We start from the raw sequence: 17,929 nt of genomic DNA on the forward strand, positions 1-17,929 counted from the left end.
GCCGCCGCCCGACCGCCGGCCGTGCCTGTCCCCGCTCCGGGGCCGCCGGACGGCGTGAACGACCACCCGGGCGAGGGTGAAACGGCACCCGAGCGACGAGCGAAGGAGCGGCCCGGCGAGCGCTGAACCCGCTACCGGGCGCGCCCCCCGCCCGCCTTCCCTCCTCCCTCCCTTCCTCCCTCCCTCCCCTCTTCCTTCCCCTCCCTCCCCGTCCCTTCCTCTCTCCGCCTGGTGCCGCCACCGCCGAGGAGGAGGAACATGGCGAAAGCGGAGCAGGTCCTCAGCCTCGAACCGCAGCACGAGCTCAAATTCAAAGGTACGAGGCGGCCGCCGCCATCCCCGGCCGCCGCTCCCCGCGCCGGGCGGGCGGCGCGGCCGCGCTCGGGCCCCTCTCCCCGGCAGCCATTTTCCGGGGGCCGGGCACCGCCGGCAGATAAAATGTCCTTCAGCGCCGCGCCCGCCGCACCGCCGGGTTCCCCCCGCCCTCCGCGGAGCCGGCCCCGGCCCGCCGGGGTCCCCCCGGGCCGCCCTCGGCGCTGCCGCAGCCGCGGCGCCGGGCGGGGGCGGCCCGCGGGGGAGGGGGGGGGGTCCCGGCCGCCGCCTTCCTTCCCCGGCCGGCAGCGGGAACACCGGGACCGCTGTGCCCGCCTGACCTTCCCGGGGGCGGCGGCCGGGACCCCGCGGGGCAGCGGCCGGAGCGTTCCCCGGGCGCCGCCGGGGGCGTGTGCGCGGCCCCGGCCCCAAGAGCCGGTGCTGTAATGTAGGACGGCGGCGTCCGTGAGGGGCGACCGGCAGCCCGGCTGTCACAGACCCTAGGAACGGGTGAGGGGGCTAAATCAAGAGACAAAAACCAGGGAATTGCGAGCTGTGGAGCTGTTGAAGTGCTCTGCGTGGCTCTTCGGTATGAAATCTAGACGGGGGAAGGATGTTGGGAATAAGATAACGAATAAGGGTTTCTTCTCTAATGTGTCCCAGGCGCTGTGGGGTTGCAATCATGTCACTGGCAAAAAAAAACCACGAGGCCTCTGGCCAGGTGCTGGGCAGCACTTCCTGGCTTTTCCTGCTTATTATTATAATTTAGCAAGCTGTTTGGCTAAATAAGTCACGAGTAGTCTGCCTGTGCAAAAATTCCGTCCTTTAAATAAAAGTCTTGAATGGGTCTGGGCTTCCCCTGGCACTGAAATTCCTGTCTTGCAGCCTGACAGCACAGCTGTAATACAATATTCTGGGATTACAAATAAGCAATCAGCAAGTTTATTTATGCGACCAGAGTCAGAGGTGTTTTATGGCTTTGCTTGATTATCTGGCAAATAAGCTTTTCTTAAAAAAAAAAATAGGGATTCATTTATTGCCCTCTGGCTAAAATAATACTCTTTTTTAAAAAGGTTTTGTGTACGTTTTTAAATATAGAGATGGTCTTTACCAGTTTTTATTAGTAAATATATTTGAACTCATAATATGAAGTGGGTTTTGTGGAACAGCCTGTTAATAAACACTGGGGGGAATGAATATATCTTTGTTGTAAGCTGAAGTTGTTATGGCAGCAGTATCAAACGTGCTTAAGAAGGAAACTATTGTTGTTTTCACGTTCCTTGTGTTAAATATGATTAGATGAAAATCATCTCTTGTTCTGGATGAAATTGCTTTCAGCAAACAAACAAATCCAAGCTCAGGTGGGCAAAAAGTGGCTCCTTAATTGGTGCTGACTTGCTAATGAGACATAATTGTGGTTCAGGGTTTGTTTTTCTTTCTTTTCTTCATCACAGGTAGATATAAGCCTCGCCAGGCTCTGTTTTTTTTTCCCGAAGTGATGATAATTTGTCAGACCGTCTTTCTTTCAGATGAGCTCCTGGGCTAAATAACCAGTGGCCATTGAAGTTAAATCGACTAACCATAGCACTTTTGGTTGCCAGATCTTTAGCCAGCAACGCGTACCCCTGATAACGTGAAATGCTACTTGACTAACTGCAGCTATGAAATGGCTTAGTTTCAAAGTACACTTAAATATTAATGTTCAAACAGACTTAATGCTGCGGGCAGCATTCATATGCTTTGGCAGGACCTCTGCCTTACAGTCCTTTCTAGCAAGCAGTGCTGACCGATGTCCTTCATTCAGGAAACACCAGGTTGAAGTATTCACAAAGTAAATTCTGCTCTAAGCATTTCTTGCCCTGCTGATCTGGCGATGGCACGCTACCTGGTGATAGGGCTGAAATGATATTGTCACCTTTGGAAAGAGTTTCATTAATTTCCAGAGCGTTCCTTGGCCCCGTGCAAGTAGATCCAGGCTGACAGAGGTCATGGAGCTGCTGACTGGCACAGGCGTCCCCATGGTGTGTGCTGGAAGGCATGGTGCTTGATGTAGGAGGCTGAGATTGGACTGTAAACCAAGCACTGGAAGTGGTGAAGGGCTTAATCCAAATGCAGACAGGTAGAAAAAGCAGAAAATAGTTCGCTCTGTGTACCTCTTCAGTATAAAATTTAGAGGCGGGTAGGATGTTGGGAATAACACAGTGAAGGAGGATGTCTTCTATGATGCATCCCAGTCACTTTGGGGTTGCAGCCATGGCCTGCACTTTCGCTTCTTCAGGGTTGAAGACTATTTTAAAGAAGCTTTTGTAGCCCCTTGGTTTTGCAGTGAATCTCATAAATTCATTTGGTGCTCTGTTTCAAAATACCGTGCTTGTGTCTCGTTTGAAAAAAAAAAAAAAAAATCAAAGGAGTTTTTCATGCTGGAATTTTTTTTTTTCGCAGCATGTGAACATGAGCAGGGGTTGTCTTTCCTCCCGCCTCGCATCTCCTACAGCAGAGCACACATGCTCCAAAATAGCAGCAGCGTGTGCTGTGCTGAAATGCAGCTGTGAGTCGTGGGAGGCTGGACACCATTAGGTGGCTGAAGGTGCCTGTTTCCTTGCCCTGATCTTTGATACCAGGTGAAATAGGAGCTTCAGTGTCTTGCTGGTGACTTCCTCCACTTCTTGGTCGTTGTAGGCTTGCAAAAAAAAACCCAAAAAACAATTATCCAGCTGAAGGTTTATAGCTCAGTGTTTACTGGTAACAAATGGTGAAAGAGAACGTTGTTGTTGGTATACGTGACATTTACATTTATGTTTCCCTTTCTTCTTTTTTTCAATCTTAAGAGATGACATCAATCTGCCAAGAATTTATTACAGCATTCAAGGCTCTGACTTTGAGAATTGCTAGGTTTAAACCTGAGCAAGGATGTGGAATTGTGCTGCAGGATGCCTCCTGCACCTCCCAGGATCACTGCCCACCGAGGCCGGTCTGTCTTTTCACCATATGTGCCCACCAGGAGTAGAGATCAGCTGTTTAATGTCAGCAAGTAAAATTCTGTTAAAATACAGCATATTTTAGACCTCCCCTGGGTTTGAGATGCTGCTGCACGTTTGCGGACGTGGGGTGCTGGGGCAGTGTTGCTCGGGAGGGGTGGCACAGATGGGAGGTGGCGGAGCCTGAGGGACATTTTGGTGGCGTTTCTGGAGGTTTGCTCCAGGTTAGGCTGGACTTATGACTCAGCACTCTGTCCGTGCTCCCCAAGTGGCTCCCGGCAGTACTGCCAAGCAGGGATTAGTGCCTTGCTAAACTCTGCAAGTCGTGCCAGTTGGAAATGCAGGTTCCTGTCCCCAGCATGTCGTTCTGTACCTGTGCAATATGTCACTGTGTGGCTTGGCTTTCTGCTCGGGGCACAACGATGAGCCAGAACTCCCCGTTGCTAACAGAGCAGATTCATCCCTGACCTGGGGCTGTCACCTGTCCCTGGCTCAGGTGCAAGCCCTGGGTACCTCAGAGCTGCAGCCCAAAGGTGTGGCCTGGGCCTTTATCAGTCCAACAGTGCATCTGCAGCATTGAAATGTTCAGTATTTAGTATTTAACCCCTATTGCTGTGCAGTTTGTGTGACCTGCCTTTCCATGGCTGGGTGGCTGCCACTCCCTGCTGAGACACTTTGAGCTCCTCCAGGTCAGCCTGAGTGAACTGCAGCCAGATCTGTTCATTGCAGTGGGGGTGTGCAAAGCCTCCTGTGTCTGACAGGAATATCCCGTTCCTACCAGATAGCAGGCTGAAGCTCTTCAGTCCAACAGGCCTGAACATTTGGGATGGGAGATTAGTGTTAGCTGGAGCTGCAGTTGCCAAGTCTCAGAAGAGAGGTTAAGGGCATGTGGTCTGTTCACTTATGTCTCTGTCCCTGTCCTCATCCGTCGGGAATGGTTGAATCACTCCTGCGCTGAAGGTATTGGGAGGAATTTTCTCTTCTATACTGGATAAATAGGGATTTCTGGACACAAGCCATGTTTAAGAATGTAAAATAGTGACAGTATTGTGAGGAGTTGCCTGTTTAGGATAATTAATATGCATCTTTTAAGCTGAACCTTTATACGCTCTTTCCTTTAAACTCTTAGAGCCCTCCTGGTATTCACAGCAGAATGGCAGCCAGTACTAGGATTTCTTTAGTCTTTGAAGGCTGCTGTGCCAATGGCTGTCTGCTTTCCTGCTGAAAGATGTACCAGCCCTTGCTTCCCTTTGTCTGGCCTGATTCCAAGTCAAGTCATTGTTACCGCATTAAATACAAGTAAACCTTTACATCTCTCTACATATTTGAATTTAATTATCAAATTATAATCTTTAAAAGAGGACATAGTATTTAAATAACAGGCAGGCTTCCTAAATCTACACAAATTTATCCTAAAATGTATCCCAGTTATCAAACAAAATCAATGTTTTTCTGGTGCAGTTCTTGTTACATTCACTTTCCTTGCAGCTTAGCTAAAATCAATAACTTATTCTATCAAACATTGTTTAGTTGTACAGACCTGCTGCATCTCACTGAGTTATTCTGATTTCACGTGCTCCATTGGTTTTATAATTAATTCATCACTTTGCATAGTCTCTTCACTTTCAAAGAGAGATGTTAGGAGGGGATAAACTGGAGGTAAGAGAGGGTAGTGATGCATCGTGAATTTCTAACAACACATTTCGTTTTTGAAAGGTGGAATAAGTTGAAGATTGTGCTTCTCTTGAGCTTCCTTAATCTGCTGGTGTCCTGAGCACTAGAGACACAACACTCACAGCTCCACTGGGAAAGGAGAGAGCAATTGTACATGTGGGACTAACAGAAATTTGAAACTCTGAATAGGATGGTTGGAGCAGCAAAGAACAGTTGAGATGTGTGAAGCAGTCAAGGAGGTTTAACTGCATCTTCTGGTAAATTTAATTAATGTATTTAGGTCTCCCAAGACTATTTCCAAAAATACCACAATCTCCTTGAAGGCTTTGGTCAATGTGATTTATGGGTTAAGGACTTTTGAATAATTTTGTACTGTACACATGTTAAGAATTCCAGTTGAAGTTATGAGCATTAATAGGATCAAAGTATTACTGTTTCAGGGAAAGACCTAATGCAGTGATAAAATTTGTTACTTGGCCATTGCTTCTCCTAGTTTTGTGGGATTTTGTGTTTTAAATGTGAGGAACTCCTTGCCTTTACTGCACAGAATGGGCCACATACATTCACAGCTTCCTGTTCCTTGGGAATCCCATGTTTGTCCATGGATTTTCAGCTCACTTTGAGCTATGGAGCTATTGCAATGATATGTGAAAAAGTTTTTCAAGTTTGTTATTTAAAGCTCATGAGGATGGCAGCCTGCCAGTCTGATTTGGTTGCTGCGATGTGACCTCTATTCATCACTTCAGAAGATGTATCTGATAACAGATTATATTGAAAATACAGATGGAAGGGGTGGCTCTCTCAAGTCCTGGGAGCGTGGCTATCATGGCAAAATGAAGACACAGTTAATGTGTCAGAGTGGATGCAGGTTCACACTGGTACTTAGCAGTAAATTGTATTTACCAGCTGCTGCCCTGCGTGCCTTGTGCAGTGTCCTGTCACCCGTGAAAGGAATATGGAGTAGAAATTTATTTATACAGCAGTTCCTAATAGTGCCTTCTCACTGGAAAATAAATTATCGCCTGTTTTTCCTCACTGCACAAGTTTTATAAATGAAAAACTTACCAGTAATCGTGTAATGCTTTATTTCTTTTAAAATAGGTTAGCTGCCATTAAATACAAGAGTGAATGCTGTTAATTGCTCTCTGATTCAGAATTAGGATTGTAAAAATTCAAGTACAAACCTTTAAATAGATTGTCAGCTCTGTTTTGAAACTCAACTGGAAAAAAGGCATCATCACCATAGCAAATGATCCAACTTCATGAGCTCAGGTCAGCTTACATCTATGAACAAATACCCAGTTTTAAAAGCGGCTTAATTTGTTCTCTGCAGCCAGCTCTGGAAGGTATTGGTTGCATCAAATGAGTTTGGGATCAAATGAGCAACTTCTACATATGTTATAATGCAATTTTTGCAGGAGACTGGGCGAGGGAGGGTTTGTCTTGTTTCTGAGTGCCTCTGAGCACAGCTTTCTGCCCAGCTGAGGCCGTGCAGGAATCAAATGACCCTTGCTAATTCTGCCCACATCTTGCAGTCACACTCATTTTCTACTATCTTGTTACCATATTGGTCTTATGTTTGCAGCCTGCTGGGAACAGCTAATAACTACTGAATGCATTTCATAGTTGGTACAATAACAGCCTCTTTACTTTCCCTGTCAGTGTGGCTGCTTGGCTTTGAAAGCCTTATTGATGGTGTTTGCAACAGTTCTGTTTGTGATGACAGCTGTTGTTTCAGATTTAAATTTCATCTTTGTGTTTGTAAGAAACGTGATCTTGAACATCATCTTCTTGCTGCTGCAATTGTTTTGTTGGGGTTTTTTTTCTGCAAGTAAATCCTCACTGATTAGGTCAGGAACTCTTCCCTGTCCCCTGTGGATGAGGGACTGGCGCTGGTGTGACAGTTCCTACCACAACACTGAAGGGCCTTTGTCTTCCTGTGTGATGACCAGAGGCAGAAAGGAAGCTTATTTTACATACATATATGAATATTTAGCTCCCACTTTGTCCAGGCTAGGGGTTAGGTTCGTGCTAAGTCTCTTCCTCTGGCGTTTGACCCAGTATTTTTTCATTATATAAACCCTTTCAGTGCTTTGCAGACCAAGATGTCTGTGGAGCCATATAGGATATTTCCTGAGATGCCTGGGATGTTGTTGAGTTTAAAATTTGGCCTGCTAGGCAACCTTTTGTAAAGAGGGATTTGTGCCGTGGGTCTGGAGCAGCTGTCACCGTGTTGTTGTCACTGGAAATGTATGCAGAGCAAATGACCATTGCCCTGTTTAATTCAGGGCAGGGCAGAGGTGCACACAGATAAAAATGGTTGTGTGTTCCCACCAGCAGCACACCCCAGTCTGGGGCCTGTGTCTGTTCTTTCTCTGTTCTGAAAATTGCTCAATTCCACTCTAATTCTGCTGGCCTCAAACACATTTGTACAGATTGGGTACTGCTGCTGCCTGCAGTACTTACCCCACGTTATTATAAATACTTCATGAAAATAATCTCTTCACTAAACTACTTTAGTGTCTAGTTCTCTGAGCTGTAAACGAAGTCCCTCATACCATGGTGCATGGATTAAAGATTTTATCATTCTAAATTTAATCCTGTTTTCTTGGTTGGTTTCCATGAGGGGTGGAAAAATAGAGAAGGGGGAGGTTTGCCTGGTGATCCAGTTATTTAGGATGCAGATTATAAAATCATGTAGGTGTGGGGATCAGTGTGGAGCCAAATCTTGTGTTTTTACAAGCAATTTAAAAGACAAATTAGTTGTGCTTGTAGAAGGCATGTCAAATGACTTTGTAATTCTTTTAAGAGAAAAAAAAAAGCACTTTCTTGTTTTTCCCAAGACTGCTACTTTTTTCATCACACCAGTTACTTCATCCTTGCTGGTGGTTCTGATGTTTCTCCCAGCAGTTCACCCTCTCCCTTGTGCAGTTTCATGTTTGTTGTCTGTTGATATTTGCAATTAGAACTTCTTGTGATATGTGAATTAACAATATGTTTTTTGTTTTCTCAAAACATTTGCATTTCCTCTGGATTGTGATTTCTCTTCTTCTGGCCCTTCTATATTTTTACCAGACTAGGAGCAAAGATCTAAGGGCAGTAACTTTTTTTCTTCCCTTAATTTTTATATAGCTGATTTTACACTGTGCTTCGTGATGTCATACAGTGATGCAGATGGTCACAGAATCATGGAATTGTTTAGGTTGAAAAAGACAAGTTGAGGCTTAAAGAACCCAACTTGACATTTGTTTCTTGTTCTGTGCCATACATATGAATGGTCAGGCTTAGGGGGGGGGTTTTGAGTTTTTTTTTTCTGATTAAGTTTTCTTACTGCTGCTGGCTAAATTTCTGATTTTGTTTTGGTTTTTCTTTTTTTTTCCTCTTTGGTCCTAAAAGTAGTTAATAGGCTGGTTTTCAAGTGGTTCCCCTGAAATATTTCTTTATAAACTCAGGATTCCTTCCTTATTTGTAGCCATAAATAGTATTCCACTGCCTATTTTGTGTGGCTTGGGGTTTCTTTTTTAAACTTATTAGAAAAGCAGCTATTCTTTGTGCATTCCCAGAATGTCTAGTTTTGTTTGTTTCTTCTGGTATTTTCGACTTATGCTCAGTTTTGCACTTAAAATATTTGCTCATTTGCTATTTAAGTTGCACATCAAATTCCTCTATTTGAGGAGTATATGTGAGCGTAAAATTAGAGTAGTTAAGTTTCTCCTTCCCTAACATTTTAATGTGCATTTGAAATGGAAATTAGTGATGAAATTAGACCAGGAAAAAATCACTTTAGAAGAAAAAGTGTAGCTTGGATTGGTGATTAAAATCAGGATGGTTCTTCCAGGGAAACATTTTACACTGACTTCGGTCTTTAGCAGTGTTTTTGTCGGGGAGGTTTTCACATCAAGGCTTCATTGCTCTGTTGCTGCATCCCCACTCCTCCTGGGATCCTGGGCTTTATGTCCTTTCCATACCCCATGGGCGGAGCTCCAGGCTGCGTCCAAAAAGATGTCTTACTCTTAGTGGATCTGGATACATCATGGTTATTGAAAGAGATGCAGCTGCTGTCCCACTGTTTCCTGAGCTGTTTTCATACCTGGACAGAATTGGTTCATGTGATATTTGTGTGCAGAATGAGCCAAGTAATACAATCTGTTTGGCACTTGTTTCTGAAAGGATCTGAAAGCACAGCTGAAACAGAGATGCACCTCTGGAAGATCACCAGGGCTGCTCTCAGTCTCTTGCTTATGCAAGTGTGTGCAGAAATCCGGTTTAACTTTATGAGGCAGAGAAAATATTTCCTGTTGTGTGATTTTGTCGCTGAAGTTTGCTGTAGGTAATGTTTGGGTGTAAAAAAAAAACAATGAAGTGATCAGTTGGGAAAAAACAAGTGGCACTGGTACCAAAATTATACGAAGGACATAGTCTTCTATTTCTCTTGGCAAGTTTATGTGTGGGCTCTCAGTTCTTACAACTGTGAAGTCAGACTTCTAATGATCCACTGAGGGATAAAAGGTGACAAATATTACATACTAACAGATCCCCTGAAAATAGTCTTCTGTCTCATGTTTGTTTGAGGTTTGGGTTTTTTTCCCAATTAAGCATGAAGCATGCTCTGAGAAAAATAGTTGATGCTAGAATAGGCCAGGGAAGGACACTGATTAATCCATCTAAATGGAATAACTTACTGCCAGCCTTGCTCCAACTTTGGCACCTGGATCACATAATTTTGTTGGGTTTCTTCACCTTCTCTTTTTTTTCTCTTAGATCACTTTATTGATTACATACTTCTCTAAAAAATTGCTCCACTGCATCAGCTATTGCATAGGGAGTGATGTGGATATTGCTTCTATTTTTGTGATATTTTTTCATCCAGGCATCCCCTGTTTGACACAGCAGAAGTGGAAGGGACCAGTCCCCTCCTGTCACTTTGCTTCAAGGGCTCTTTTGGGTGAGGAGGTGGGTGCTGGGAGTAAAAATATTGATTCCACGGGGCTGGGGGTTTGTAGCTAATTCCTTTTCAAGTCTGAGCTGAGGTCAAAAGGTTGGCATGTGGTTTACACAGGGATTTTTCTTTAAAATAATTACCAAATCTGGGGGGTTTGGGTTCTCTCACCAAGTTACTTGTGAAATCAGATATTTATGCAACACAGGCGCTTCTTGCTTCTGATTTTTTAACTTCTTTGATTTCAAAAGTTGCGGATGCTCACTTAATTATGAATGTCTCCAGAGCCAGATGATGATGATGATTAAACCTTGGCACACGGTACTTTTTAAAACACTAATCTTCACAAGATTCTGTGTAATTAGGTAAGTATTCTCCTCACTTGACAGAGAGGGAAACTATAAGGGTCCAAACCTGCTTCTGTTTTGGAGTTGCTGTCAACTCTTAAGGCTCTTAATAGGAGAAGATCAAGCCCTTAAGTGATTTGTCTAAAGACAAGTAAGGTGGTGGGAGAGTTTGATTGGATCTTGGGTATTCTTGATTCTCAGGCACCTGGCTGATAGCTCAAGATGTCTTGCTTGACATTTCAGCTCTTTTCATTTCAGTGTTTATCTTCAAAGGTCATCAGCTTTATATATGACTTTAAAAGAACCGTGCAGTAAGTCAAGTTCTTACCTGTTATTGAGCCCTCTTGCACATCACTGCTGGTTTTATTTTGCCTGTCTCTCTAATGCTGATAGACATCCACAAAAATAAAATGGGAGAGCCCGTGGAAATAAAATGAAATCGCTTGGTGCTGTCAGAGGCAGTAAAGAAACTGAGAAACCACTGGGATGTGAAGATGAGAAAAGTTACAGGTGGAAAGGCTGAACAGAGCAGATGGAGGGATGGGTATGGTGGCTGGCTGATGGTGCTGACACTTCTCTAGAGCAGGGCAAGGAGCATCCCCAGTTTGAGGGGCTGGCAGAGCTGGGGGAGACACTTAATGCCATGGGAGAGGGACCAGTGTAGGCTGTGGGGTGGGGAAGGGATGAGTATCACATTCAGCCCCCATCCTTTCCCCTCACACAGTCAGTGTGGCTCTTTCACTGGATTGATGACTGCGCCATGTGGACTTTACCGGTCACATGCAGGATTTGGGCTCTGGAGAATAGTCACAAAACAATTTAGGTTTCCCCTCTACTGCTTTCCACCATCTCCCTTATTAAAGATTCCTCAGTTACCTTTCTATGGCTGATTAATGTGTCAGGTGATTAATGACTTTCATCTGACACATCAGTGGGATTAAACCACGGTGAAATACATCCTTCCCCTCCTATTATTGCATTCCACTGCTTTCCACAAAGGAAGTACAAGGGAGGTTATCTCACGAGAAGCTCTGCCTGCATTTCTGGCTCTTTCCAATTACCTTGCCGTTGGATACATGTCTGTGGTGAGCTGGAGTTGTAAAAGTTGTTTAGGGGAAGATGCTGAAAGTGCATCTAAAACACTCTGGGAATAACACGGGCAACTTGATAAGAATTTATTCTTAGTCTAGTGGATCAGTGGTTGCCAGTTGTATCCAGTATTCCTGCAGTGCTTTTCTTTGGAAAGTTCACTGCATTTTTTAGGGATGCCTAGCTTTTAGCAGATGAGAATTTGCATTAAATCTAAGTACAGAAAAAATGATGCATGTGCCTTAATTACTTTCATCAGCTATGCCAACACTACCAGTGTGACTGCAGCACGTATGCCCAGATGTGCTTGCAAGCTTTAACCTGCCACTGTGAGACCTTAAACTGGCAGAATGCTGTGCAGGAAGATGCAGCTTCTCTGGTGCCAGGTCTGAGTACCGCTCGTTCTGGCTGAAAACTGAATCTCCTTTTGCTCTTCCCCACTGCCCCCTCCCTCTCTCCCTGCCTAGTAAGTGGATTAATTTCCAGCCCCAGCAGCTCCCTGGCTCTGCTCTTGGCCCATGCAGAGGAACAGAGGGCAGTTTGCACAGGCAGCTGGTGGAGATGAGAGCCCAGACCGCCTCCCCTTTCAGCAGCGAGATGGACTCATGCAGGAATTGAGCAACCCTGCGGCCCACCTGATGTGTGTAGTTAATTAGAAAGATGCAGTGATAATTGCAGGTACAGATCTGCAGAGGACTGTCCCTGCTGGGTTTGAACATTCCTGCCCAAGCCATCAAAGCTTTCCCTCTGCTGGTACTTATGCAAAATTCCTCCATGTGCCAAACAGCATGAGGACTGATTATTTGCCATGCCAGAGCTTGGAATTTTGGTTAAGGTGAAGATGGTTGTATTAAGGTGTAGTACAAATGGTGTGGCTGTGTAACGTAGTTTCTTGGAGGAGTGAGTGGCAAGAAACTCACAGTGAGTACTGTGCTCATCAAAAAGTTATCAGCCTGGATTTGCTGAAACAATTATGGGCAATTTCTATTGCAGTGAGAGTTATTTAAAATTTAAATAGAGTTGACATCATGTTCTTTTGACCTAATTCCCAGACTTTTTCATCATTACTAAAATGGTGTGGGATATTATAATGCCATACTGTAATATGGCATTGTAATATCCCACACCATTTTAGCAATGATAGAAGAAAGCTGGGAATGGCTCTCTGAGGAAAGATTGATACAGCACTGGTGTTTAAATAGGAAATGGACTGTGGAAAATTCTGAGATAACATTGTGATCTTCAAATGTGAAGGGTTGGATATGCGGGTGAAAAGCCACAGTTCAGAAATAACCCTGCTGAAAAGTAGTCCTGTGAAAAGCCAGGATACCTCTTACTATTTGTTGTTTTATGAGTATAGAAGGTGATCTTTCCTTTCCTTTCCTAGTAATGCTGCTAGCTTGTGTATCACTAGATGCCCACTTTGCATTAACATGAGTTGACTTTGTTTTGGCAGGAGAAAGTCACCAAGCCCTTGTGGAGTATTTGAGACTTTCAGCACCAAATTCAATTTACTGCATTCTTCTTTCTAGACAGCTTGCTCCCATGACAACCCCATGTCAGATGATGCATGTACAGACCCTGTTTCCCGTAACTTTGTCCTTGGGATGACACCAGCGGCATTTTTCTCATGATCTTAAAAAAAAAAAAGCGTGAGGAAAAACAGCTGGGATAATTTTAAAGAGCAAATTGTCATTTGGAAAGCACCGTGCCTTAGTATGAGCTCCACTTATCTAGAAATATTATGAGCCATTGAAAAAACATTCAAAACAAAATAATGTGATTAAGTAAGGGTTGTGGGTTTTAAGAGTCAGTCTTCACTTGTTGCTTTGACCCAAGGACCATCCAGATCCACCAATCTGGCTTAACTGTGCTCTCAGCACACCTTGGGAGTACAAGCATTGTCCAGGTGTTGCATAAACTTGTATAAATAGTCCATCCACTGGTAATGAGGACAAAGTTATCAGAAAGAAGTGTAGAGTGTTTTCTCTTGTTGTGTTTGGGTACGATTCCCAAAGTCCCAATGCCTTGCATTGGAAAATGAAGCTGCAGAGTTTCAGTGCATCTCTTATGACTGTTAATACCCACACCAGCTTTATCCGCAGTGCTCAAATCCAGATGTTGGAAAGCAAAGGTTTATCTACCCTGCAGAATTAGCTTGTGTCTATCCTAAGTTCTCCCACACACCCCAACCTCCCCAAAAAACCTGTACCTTGGCTGTAGTAATCCAACAACATGCCACCAAGGTTGCATTTCAGCCCAAGTTGGCAGTCCATGGGCCTGGCCCTTAAAAGGCAGGCCAGCCAAGTGATAATATTTCACTGCCATGCCCCAATTACCCCGAGTAATACCCTGTGGTGTGGGGTTTTTTTACACACTTCAGGACGCCTTAATGGCACGTTAATCCTGCATTTGTCTGCGATGTGCTTTGCTGCAGAGTTTGAACAGCAGTGCCGTAAGGACAGTGCCTGCTCACGGGTTTGCTGGAAGCAGATGTCAACCTTCTAGTACAGCTGTGGTGGCTGTAAAACCTGTAATTTGGGGGAAATGTTGCTAAAGAAACTGTTCAGGGTTTAGTGGACAAAACAGAAGAGGAAACACCAAGCAGACAAGAAATGAGTTCCGTCTGCCGAAAGGTTTTGCTGCCAAATCTTCTGGTATGATCTATGTTAGCAATAAGTAACTCCATTTGGAGATTGTTTTCCACACAGAATTGTTGTCGTATTACTGTTTGAAGCAGCAGCTCTGCGCTGGGGCGCACAAATCCCGCACACATTCATGGGTCAGCCAAGTCAAAACATGGTATTTCCCCCAGGAAATCTATCCCAGCGTGCAGACCAGTCAAGCACTACTGAGGATGCGGCTGCAGATGAAGGGCTTTGTGCAGCCAACCCTCCCTCTGTGCTGGAACAGCTCAAGCTGTAATTTTTTAGTAAAGACACATCCTTACTGCATAGGCATCCTATAATTTCTTCTGAAAGGTTAGATTTCTCCCAGTTAGGGCTGTTTTGAAGATCTGCTGCTGTCCTTAAACACCTGAATGTTTGCTGGACTCTTCCGATGGTTTGGCTTCTTTAACTTCTTTAACAACTTGTGGCTGCTTCTAGCCAGTTTTTTTCCATTAGCTTTAAGTCTCTCCCTGCATGCAGAACACTGAGAAGACTTTACAGCTGTGTTTCATTCCCTTTCACATCTCAGTGTTTGACCAGGTCTAGTGAAACCTTTGCCGTGGGATCTGAAATTCTTATTGCTTCAGTTGTTTTTTAGCTCCTGTGTTGCATTGCAAAGCTGATTTGCTCAGGGTGCAGTCAGAAGTGGTGCTGCCTTCTTGTCTGCTTGGGGTTATTATGTGTGTGATTGTTTTGAGGCTTTTCCCCTTCTAATTACTTTAAACAAATTGGATCGAGGATAGAGGTTGCAGGACTGCGGTATTGTTACAGCTGGATTAAATATTGTCGTAGGAGACAAATTTGCATAGAATAAGAAGCAAACTTAAATTACATCAAGGCATCCGTGCTGGGAGAAGAGGGTGGTGGAATGCTGCCTGCCAGTATTTTTATTATCAACATCATTCACCCTTTTTCAATTCTAGGGCTGCCATTTCTGCAAGGAAAAGTTTGATGCTTTTTCTGACCAATTTGCTTTTACTCCTGAGGACAGATGAAGGTGTTTTATTCAGGCATCAAATTAATCACTTCTATGGAGAAGACAGTTGATCAAAGTGTGGTTATATTTCTTTTAATTTTACTTCTTTACCATCTGTAAAGCACTGTAGTTGTGTGCTACCTGTCTGATTTATCAGTGTCTTGTAGGAAGTCAGCCTTTCTTCTGCCTGAGGGATTTGGGAATTTCAATTAGGTAGTGAGCCTGAGAGAAATGGATTTGCTTGCACTTGGTTTTGCAGAACTTGACAGTGGTTTGATTTTGGCTTGGCTAATACGGAAATCTTTGCCAGTGCCCTCGGTGTCTAAAAATTTTCCTATTTCCACATGGTTATTTCCTGTCCTGGGCGAGGTAGACTACTTTGTTTCTTCTGGTTTATAATTTCTAGTTGCCGAGACAGTTTATAAAAAAAAACAACAACAATTAAAAACCTTGGCAGGCAAAAGGGGATGTACCCTGCATGCTTGTCTTGATGGCTTTGGCATGGCATTCCTGAGTACCTGGTGGAATCCTGGTTCTGTGGAGGTCCAGCTTCATGGATCTGTGGCAGTCCTTGTTTCCCACTCCTTGCCTGGTTAACAAACTGGGCTGTACTCACTATTATCATCTACAGCAGGGGTATATGTGCTATCTCTGCTAGCCTGGGTTTCGGTGACTAGAATGGAGCAACTGTGACACAGCAGGGAATTTGGCATCCTCTGAATGCCATTTTGTGGTGTTGGCACAACGTGTGGATGATTTCCCCCTTTTGTTTTGCTGTTAATGATGAGCTCTTGGGCTGGGGCCTGGCTGCAGCCTCAGCTTTGCGTGCGCCGTTATCTGTACGTGCTGCAGATGGAAATTGAACATCTAATTACTTTATAAGATTTGTGAACAGAGATTTAGCTCCTGCTTAGCCTCTGCTTGAAAAGTGCTTTCTGTGTGATTTCAAGTCTTGCTTTTGTCTCTCCTCCTCAGGTCCTTTCACAGATGTGGTCACTACAAACCTGAAGCTCGGCAACCCCACGGACAGAAATGTGTGCTTCAAAGTTAAGACCACAGCACCACGTAGATACTGTGTAAGGCCCAACAGTGGAATTATCGATGCAGGGACATCAATTAATGTTTCTGGTAAGCCATTCAAGCAGTTCTTTGGGGTTTGAAAATAGCTTCTGATAATCAGCTATTTCTTGGAATGCCTTGCAGCCTACAAAGTATTTTGGTGAATCCAAGAGGTTGTGTTTTCATGGAGAAGCAGCCATTTTCTGTGTCCTTACTTCCCTTACTCCTGGTCTGGCAGTCATGGGTTTGGTCTTACATCCTGTTTTGGAGAGGAAAAAGGCGGAAATGCAGAAATGATGGATGTGGTTCATTAGCAGCCTCAGCCAGCGGATCCAGACCAGCCCTGCTGCAGCCCTGCCCTCCCTGTGGGATTATTTTTGTACAGTTAGTTTTTTGCCAGCTTAACTTCCTGAACCAGCTCACCACGGGGTCAAACAAGTGCTTGGATGAGCACATGGAGGGAAGAATAAAACTGGGTGGACTGTAGCCACTGGTTTAGCCTGGTGTGGGCTGATGCCAAACTGCCTTTGATTTAAGCAACAATGAAAACATTTACTTTCAAACCATGCTTGGTTTGTGTGCCTTGAACAGTGTGTTTTGGTGTTAAAAATGTCAAATGACTAAATCTTTGCTGTTGCATAGGAAGAGTTAATGATTTTCTTTAATGAGTCAGTAGCTCTTGACTTGCCTAAGTTTGGTAATGGAAAAGCAAAGGAGTGGCTTACTTTGAGAGCATAAAGAGCTGAGTATTCTCACAAACAGAATATCTGTATATTATTAACTTGCTGATAATATATTCTCTCAATGACTCCTCTGATCCATGTTCTTAATAAAGAATTCTATCAAAGCATGTAGTTGTGGCAGATTGAATGAATGAAGTCAGACTTCTGTTCAGAAAATTATTTCTCTAAACATGCAGATATGCTTTGCTATTCCTAAAAAAATTAATATTGGCATGATAAGAAATATTATTGATAGAGTATACAGTTTGCTCCTACCAACCTTTTTTAGCCCTGGATAAAAAATTTGGGAAGCTAAAACCACTGCTTTTCACTTAAAAAAAAAATCAACATGTAAAAATCAAGAGTTCAGTTTCTTACTTAATAAAATGTAAAATATTTAAACACCTCACCCTTGGAGAGAGCTTGCTTCAACAAAATAAAAATTGATCCCAAAACCACTTTGCACTGTAAAATTAAGCAACTCTAATCCTGTAAGTCTTCTTATACATGCCCATATTTGCACACTGATTGATCTGTTGTCTTTGGGATTTCTGTGGTGTCAAACTGAGTGTGCAAAGGGCTGCAGGATTGTGCCTCCCTTGCAGTTAATCCCAGGGGAATGTCGCAGTGAGGAGGAAACCAGGGAGGTGTGGGAGCTCCAGGTGGGGCAAGCAAAGCACTTCTGCTTTAGGAGAGGGCCAGCACGTATCCAGTGAGCTCTGAAATGACTAATATGTAAATGAAAAAGCTCTCTGGAGAGAGATGGAGATTTTTAAAAGTCGGGACAATTCCCAAGTAAAGCTGTCTGTCATCTATACTAGCTGCAGGCAAGCATATCAAATGCATTGAAATCAATGAAATGATAATGAAAATTAGCATGGTTTCTAGCTACAAATTATCTTCTTGCCATAAAGATGTGGATGCTTTTCATCTTGCAGATGAACTTTGAAAATTAAAAGCCTGCTTCCTTTGCAGGCTCTTACCAGGCTTTTTGAAACGTTGTCTTGATCTCAGTGTTGAGTGTCTTCTTAAAGCTCTGCTCACAAGTGCCCCTTAGCTCCACCTTGAGCAAATACAGCGCAGGCAAGTGTTGGAGGGAGCAGCTCTTGTTCTGCTGCCAGCAGCTTGCTTTTCCAGCCTGGCCCTTCCCAGTGGCACCCCAGG

At 44.0% G+C, this 17,929-nt stretch overlaps 1 protein-coding gene across 1 annotated transcript in view; it reads left to right on the plus strand.

Moving 5' to 3' along the window:
• VAPB (VAMP associated protein B and C) overlaps positions 1 to 17,929 on the plus strand; it is a 33,213-nt gene continuing 15,284 nt past the window's right edge. The window contains exons 1-2 of the mRNA XM_066198857.1: positions 1 to 316; positions 15,960 to 16,112. Coding sequence (XP_066054954.1) covers positions 259 to 316; positions 15,960 to 16,112 — 211 coding nt within the window. The 5' untranslated portion in view covers positions 1 to 258. The remainder of the gene's footprint in view (positions 317 to 15,959; positions 16,113 to 17,929) is intronic.

Source organism: Chamaea fasciata, unplaced genomic scaffold (assembly GCF_029207755.1).
Source record: "Chamaea fasciata isolate MVZ Bird 193981 ecotype frontalis unplaced genomic scaffold, bChaFas1.0.hap1 SCAF_17, whole genome shotgun sequence".
Lineage (NCBI taxonomy): Eukaryota > Metazoa > Chordata > Aves > Passeriformes > Sylviidae > Chamaea > Chamaea fasciata.